At 56.9% G+C, this 7,210-nt stretch overlaps 1 protein-coding gene across 3 annotated transcripts in view; it reads right to left on the bottom strand.

Moving 5' to 3' along the window:
- PHACTR3 (phosphatase and actin regulator 3) overlaps positions 1–7,210 on the bottom strand; it is a 196,825-nt gene that overhangs the window by 44,735 nt on the left and 144,880 nt on the right. For all 3 annotated transcript variants that reach the window (XM_003787748.1, XM_012803839.1, XM_012803840.1), the window contains one exon: positions 6,056–6,209. In XM_003787748.1, the coding sequence (XP_003787796.1) occupies positions 6,056–6,209 (154 nt within the window). The remainder of the gene's footprint in view (positions 1–6,055; positions 6,210–7,210) is intronic.

Genomic DNA, 7,210 nt, shown 5'->3' with positions numbered 1-7,210 from the left:
ATGGGGCTGTTCTCACCTGGCTTCTGGGGGATGGATGGGGCTGTTCTCACCTGGCTTCTGGGGGATGGATGGGGCTGTTCTCACCTGGCTTCTGGAGGATGGATGGGGCTGTTCTCATCTGGACACACAGAAGCCTATTCTGGTCCCTGGTGGTCAGGGACAAACTACCCACCACTCTCTCTCTCCATGAAAGTGACATGAAGTCAGAGCAAGGCAGTGCAGCAGGACACAAACCAGTGACAAAAGGAAATATGGGACTCACAACCCAGGACCAGCCTCGGATGCCCTTGGCCCCAGCTGGTGCTGCTCATAGCTGAGACTGACCAGTGGGAAACCACCCAGGTCATCTCTCCATAGCAGCCTGTGAACACCTTGGACAAGTTTACCCACATACTAAGACACAGCTACCGCCTCAAACTCCAGGGATGGGGTGGCCCAGAGACACGGACAACTACCTACCCAAATTCGAACATGAAACTTTCCCCCACTCCCTTCTTTCTTCCTAGACTCTGCCCCCCCCCAGTGAGCAGCAGCCCCCACCCCAGCACCCACAGGATGGCACCAGGCCCGGGTCTGCATCACCAGTGACACTGGCCTCCATCCCCTCCCTCCTCACCGCCCAATGCGGGCGCCAGCTGCAGCAGAGGGGTCTTCCTCAGACACAGTCCCACTCCGAGCCCTCAAGAAAGGCCGGGCCTCATCATCTGCCACCTACTACCCAGCAGCAGGGCAGGTGCCCAACATGCGTGTGGCAAGGACACACCTGAGAGGTGGGCAGGTGGAGGACATGGACATTCAGGCTGCTGTGAGTGCAGCCAAGAAAACAGAACAGGATGAGTGAGCCGTGTCACTGGGGGATGGTCGGGAAGGTCCATCTGAGGAAGAGACATCTGAGCCGAGGCCCGGATGACCAGAAGAGCTGTGCGTAGAGTGGAGACCCACAGCAGGTACCTGGCCCTGGTGCCCTTCCACCTTCTCTCTCTACCCACTGACCCCCCACTGCTGCCCTGAAACCTTCACAGCCACACTGCAGCCACAGGCGGGCAGTGCTGCTTCCAGCCTCATGCTCCTGCCAGCTGTCCCTGCCTGCGACACCCTTGCCCTCTGCTCCTGTTCCTGGCTGACGAGTCTGTTTGCATGTCTCGTGTCACACGCCATGACTTACGTGTGCAGGGTGCACTGAGTGTGTCTGCTGTGCTCTACCACGAGCACGGCCTGCTCTGCTCTTACCAGCACAGCACCGGGAACAACATGATCCAAACTTTCTGTGACGGGCTGTGCACACCAAGAGAGAGGGACGAGGACGTCCAATGCTGCAGGAGGAAGCCGGCCTGTTCTCCTGCAGTCTCAACCCCCCCTACAGGTAATACACCACACTCACACCTCCCATCTGCTCCTGTGGATTAAGCATGGGGCAGAAGGCATAGTTTGCAAGGCTCTTCCGGGACAGCCGTGATGATGGTGGGATGAATGGGGTCGGTCCCACTCTGGGAGTGTCCTGTGCCAAGTGCCTCATCCCTCAGTGAGGGTCCCAGACGGATGTCACAGACCTGAGACACAGAACCCATGCACTGCCCCACCCCCCATGGAGCACAGAGCATCAGGGGGCAACGGCAGTAAGCAGAGGGCTCAGCATGGTGACTGTGTACTGCAGAGGACTAAGCATGGTAACTGTGTACTGCAGAGGACTCAGCATGGTGACTGTGGCCCTGAGCCACCTCCTTAACATGGACATGCACCAGCAACTGACCGTTAGCTACAGCTTCCTGAACTGGGCTGCCAGTGAGAGCCTGGGGCAGCAGTGTCGGGTCACTAAGGCTGGGGCCAAGTGCCCTGGAGCCTACAGTGTGGACGCTCCCTCCCTGTGAGATGCTGAGGACACAGCTGGGCCTCTCCGTGCCCATGTTCCTCATCTGCAGAGCAGGAGTGACAGCCCCAGGGTCAGGGTCCAGAGGCAGTGAGCACCGCATCCCGCCAACAGGCAGGGCCAGTCCCTCTCACATACTGCCATCAGTGGCATTGAAACTGACTCGTCCTCCTTCTGCTTGTCTGAAATTTGCCAAAGCATGTGACCATAGAAGCAAAAGCCGTTGTCCATGCAGGTTCAGGGGCAAACCCACAGCAGAACAAAGGCCCACACACTTCCTGACTCGCAGCCCCAACAGCAGCTTCCGCGGGAACATTGTTTCCACATCGCAGTGCGTTCTGTCTCTGGGACCGAAAATAGACCTGCCTGGGCAGAGCACACCTCGAGGGGGGAGAGTCTCCACTCCCTCCTACAGATGGGGACACCTACGGGGCGGGAGACCAGAACCCAGGTGGTAGCAGCCTGTTCTGGACACAGCAGAACAAAACATCCAAGTTCAGCTAAGTGCCTGCTCTGAAGGACGCCACTGGGCATTCATTAGCTCCGTGATGGGGTCTCGGTTCTGAGGACTCCCTGTGGGGAGCTGCAGCAGGGCTGCACTTGACCCAGGCTGCGTACCTGGTGCCTGCGGGCAAAGTTACCCAACAGCCATGGGCAGGAGCCCCATGCAGTGGCAACACTCCGGCCCCCGGGGTCCTCTGCACCTTTGGCCCTGAGCCACTGTCTGTATCACAGTGGTCACTTGGTTCCCCCTCAGGAAGTTGGTGGAATCTGTTCCCCCCCACCATACAGGTGACAACTAGCCCAGGAGTGAGCCCAGCCTCAGCTACACCCCCAGTGCCTCCTGCTGGGAACAGAGACAAAGGTGGAGCCTTCCAAAGGGCTCAAAGGAAGGCGTGATACCAACTCAGTCTCACACAGCCCGAGCGAGACTCTGAGAGGGTGGTGCTCACGCAAAACCACACAGCCAGGATAGGATGGCTGAGATCTGAGCCCCGGCTATGACTCTAAGGCCCCCTTGCCCCATGCCAGGTGTCACTCTGCACAGCCTTCTGAACACAGGCAGGGCGTCCTCTGCACCAGTGGCCTGGAGGGCTGGCTGCCTGCTGCACCTGACCAAAGCCAAACCAACAGAGGAAAATTCAAGGCTGTGAGGGAGAAAACAGGGTGCCACAGCGCCTTTCAGTATAGAACTCTCCCAAGGCCCAAACTCTGCCGTCTCTCGGGCCACCCCCGGACCCCTAACCTGCTCCTGGCAGCTGTGTGGCCTACCAAGTTACCTGCCTTCTCACCAAGGCTTAATTTTCTCATCTGTAAAATGGGGATGATGACCTCAACTCTTCTACAAAGCCAGACTTGCAGCAGGTCAGCACCCAAAATAAAAGCTGCCAGGCCCTCCTCACCCAGCCCCCCCCACTGAGTGTGCAGGGAGTCAGGGCTGAAGCAAAGCCACCTGGGCTTTGGGTGTGACCTCCAGGACATACCTCTGGTGTTGAGTGCAGGGGCTATAGGTCTTTGATGCACTCACATGTGTCTGCAGGCCAGCTCAGCCTGCCTGAACACAGTGAGGGTGAAGACCACCCAGAGCCCTATTCATCCTGAAGGACCCTGACCTCCCTGGAGTCCCCAGGCCACGTACGCAGTGGGTGTCACAAGGTGGGGAGGTGAGCAGAGAACCCTCTGCTCCCAGAAGAGCCGCAGGAGTACTCAGAAGACAAAATAATATGGATCTGGAAATTTAAAACAATAGTAATAAAGTAAAACCACCAAATTCTCTTTGGGAAGCAGTTGATGGCACGTTGCCATGGCAACTAGAGGCTGAATTATCCAGCAAGAGGTGGTAGAAGAATCTCCAGAAAGAAGGCAAAACAAAGACAAAAGGAAACAATTAAACCATTTCTGTGGGGAAAACAATCGGAGGCTCGGGAAGGTCAGGGCCGGCCTCCTGGGGTGGAATCTCTCAGCTGCCGCTCTCCCTATGGGTCTAATTCTGGGCTTTCAAACACAGTGGCAAATGTCCAGGGAGCCACTACCTTCCAGTCCAGGGTTTAAAATGAGTTAGAGGCCCTGTGAGCAACGGAGTAAGTCAAGCCCCAGGGCCTTCGAGGGCCCCCTGGTGCTCCCCAGCCTCCCACACACACCCACAGCCAGGCAAGGGGACCCCAGACTTCCCTCTGCCCCCTGGACACCACGGGATAAGATTGGTGGTACTTTTGAACCACATGTACTACCATCATTCACTTGGCTTTTTTGTTATTTAAATCAGTTCACTTAATATTTTAACCTGAAAGAGAACTTTGATTTCAAATAGAAAACCATCACCAGTGTCAGTGCATTGGTGATGGAAGAGCTGGAAACACCGGGGAACAGCAGGAGGGTGGACTACAGTCCCCGGACCTGCAGGCTTGGAAGGACTTTTAAAATGCTGTACAGATAGTATGAACCAGAAAGTGTATGAAGGGCCACCACTGCCCCAAGGACATAAGCTTCACTGACCCGTAGGGCTACAAGGGCCAAACCGAACAGTGTGACAGAGACAGCCTGGCCAGCAAGGCTGGAAGTACTCATGACCCGGAAGCACTCATTTCCCAGAAAATGGATGCTGACTCCTGGAGTTTGTGATGGGCAGCCTGACAACCTGAAAAGTCAGGACTTCTGTACATCAAAGAAGCAGAAGAGCCAAGCAACGTGCGGAACTGGGGAAGGACTGAAAGCCACAGCTTCAATCATAAACTCCTGAACATCATTGAGATAAAAACAATTAAAAAAGAAACCCCAAAACTTCAGGAAAAATACACGAATAGAAGCAGAAACGGAGAAGCTGATAAAGAATGAAAAGGACTCAATCAACATCTCCTGAAACCGCAGAGACAGAAAAGCAGACTTTGCAAGCACGCGGGTCCCAGCTCCGAGACGGCAGAACGCGGGCCGTCCGTGGCCTGCAGCAGGGCGTGGGCAGAAGGGCTTGCAGCGCACTGCCATCCCAGGTCAGGGCCTGCCCCAGCAGGCTGTGCCCTCCACCACAACAGGCCTCTAGCAAAGGATTTCAGCAGGAACTGGAACATTCGGGACCAAACTCCCTGGCAGAGAGCAGAAAGGAGGGGCCCTGAGGCTGGGCAGTGGAGGATCTGCCCAGTACAGGGGTCCAGGGCACCCTGTGGACCAAGGACTCTCAGCCAGGGATGGTCTGCATCCCCCACCCCAGGGGACATTGGGCTGTGCCCGGTTGTCATGGTGGAAGGAGGGGTGTGGGTACTATGGGTATCTAGTGGGTGGGGGCCCAGCATGCTGCTAACCACCCTACAGCACACGGGACATCCCCCTCCTGAGTCATCTGGCCCCAAACCATGTGCAGGGGGAGGGAGAAGCCTGCTGCAGGAGACCCTCTCCGCCCCAGGTGTGCCCAGCAGCTGCCGGAAATGCAGGATTCAGTACAGTCACCTGTGTACAGATGTGTGGCCTGGGACATGCAGGCCATACCAGAGAGCCCAGGTGTGCAGCAGGCTGCACGTCCAGGTGTGTGAGGACACGCTGTCTGCACAATAACAAAATCACCAGAGAATGTGTTTCGCAGAACATATCTGTCACTAAGTGACAGAAGACTACATTACTCCGTGTGTGCATGTGTGTGTGCACATATATGTGCATGTGTGTGCACGTGTGTGTGCTTGTGTGTGCATGTGTGCGTGTGTGTACTTATGTGTACTCACGTGTGTGTGCATAGTTTTTGTTGAAAACCTTTGAAGATTTGGCAATGCAGGATTCATGTTCTGGCAGTAAAAGGGTCAGATGGAGGTGCATAGGTATGTAGGGACTATCTGTCCTCTGTCCACAGCCCTGACAAGGCATGTCCTCTCCAGCTGGGCACAGTCCTCCCCTGGCGCCCACAGACCAGAGTTTCTCCACCAGGAGCGATGTACCCTCCAGGGGCACTGAGTGATGCCCAGTGCAGTTCTGGTTGTGATGGGCGGTCACCTGCAGTGGCCAGGGCTGCTACCAAGCATGCTGCACAGGACACTCCACAGCAAAGAACTGTCATCTCAGGTGTCAGCAGTGGCAGGGCCACCAGACCTGCTGCAGGGGCTGCGTCTTGAGCCCCCAGGCACAGGGAACTGTAGTCCCAGGGAAGCAGGACCTCCAGGGGGCTCCCCCTGCCTGGCCCGCTCCGTGCCCGCACGCGGCACTTACTTGGAGAGCTTCATCTCGATCTGCTGCCGGATCTCCTGCCTCTCTTCATCAGTCCTCCTGGGGAAAATGTTCCGGTCCTCCAACTCCTGCTTACTGGGCCGGTTCCTCAGCTTCACTGCCAGCAGCTCTTTCTTGCACTTCCTCGGGAGTGTCCCTAAGGGTCCCATCAAGGGGAAGAGAAGAGAAGGGGACAAAGAAGGCAGGTCTTAATGGACAGCAGGCTTTACACTGGGCCACACAGCTGCTGGAGGAAGGACCCTGGATGAGAGTGACAGAGGCCAGAACCAAGAGGACACACATTTGCTAGTGGGGGGTGCTGTCTGGAGGGACAGTGGGCAATGCAGGGGCAAAGTGATGCCACAGGCTCAGTCCACTAAGCCCTCGTTCACAGACACATGTCCTGTGACCAGGGATCCTATGTCCCCAGCTTCCTCCTGTGACCAGGGATCCTACGTCCCCAGCTTCCTCCTGTGACCAGGATCCTATGTCCCCAGCTTCCTCCTGTGACCAGGGATCCTCCGTCCCCAGTTTCCTCCCATAACCAGGGATCCTCCGTCCCCAGCTTCCTCCTGTGACCGGGGATCCTACGTCCCCAGCTTCCTCCCGTAACTGGGGATCCTACGTCCCCAGCTTCCTCCCGTAACTGGGGATCCTACGTCCCCAGCTTCCTCCCGTGACCGGGGATCCTACAGCCCCAGCTTCCTCCTATGACCAGGGATCCTCTGTCCCCAGCTTCCTCCTATGACCAGGGATCCTCTGTCCCCAGCTTCCTCCTATGACCAGGGATCCTACGTCCCCAGCTTCCTCCTGTGACTGGGGATCCTCCGTCCCCAGCTTCCTCCCGTAACTGGGGATCCTACGTCCCCAGCTTCCTCCCGTGACCGGGGATCCTACAGCCCCAGCTTCCTCCCGTGACCAGGGATCCTACAGCCCCAGCTTCATGGTGCAGTCCTTGTTGGTACCTGCTGTCCCAGGGTGATTACTAACAACACTTTTTCTGTCAAAAAAGTCCGAGTACCTACACTCTCCCCTTGCCTGCCACCCTCTGCCACCTGAGCCTTCTTTAGTTCCAGACATCCCACCTCACCATCTTCTCCCCCACCTTTCCCCTGCCCACCACGCTGCTCTGTCTGGCCATGAGGGGCTATGGGAGCC

The sequence above is a fragment of the Otolemur garnettii genome, unplaced genomic scaffold, assembly GCF_000181295.1.
Source record: "Otolemur garnettii isolate 467f Iridium unplaced genomic scaffold, OtoGar3 scaffold00023, whole genome shotgun sequence".
Taxonomy (NCBI): Eukaryota; Metazoa; Chordata; class Mammalia; order Primates; family Galagidae; genus Otolemur; species Otolemur garnettii.
The sequence above is the reverse complement of the archived record's forward strand: the minus strand, read 5'-3'. Positions and strand labels throughout refer to the sequence as shown.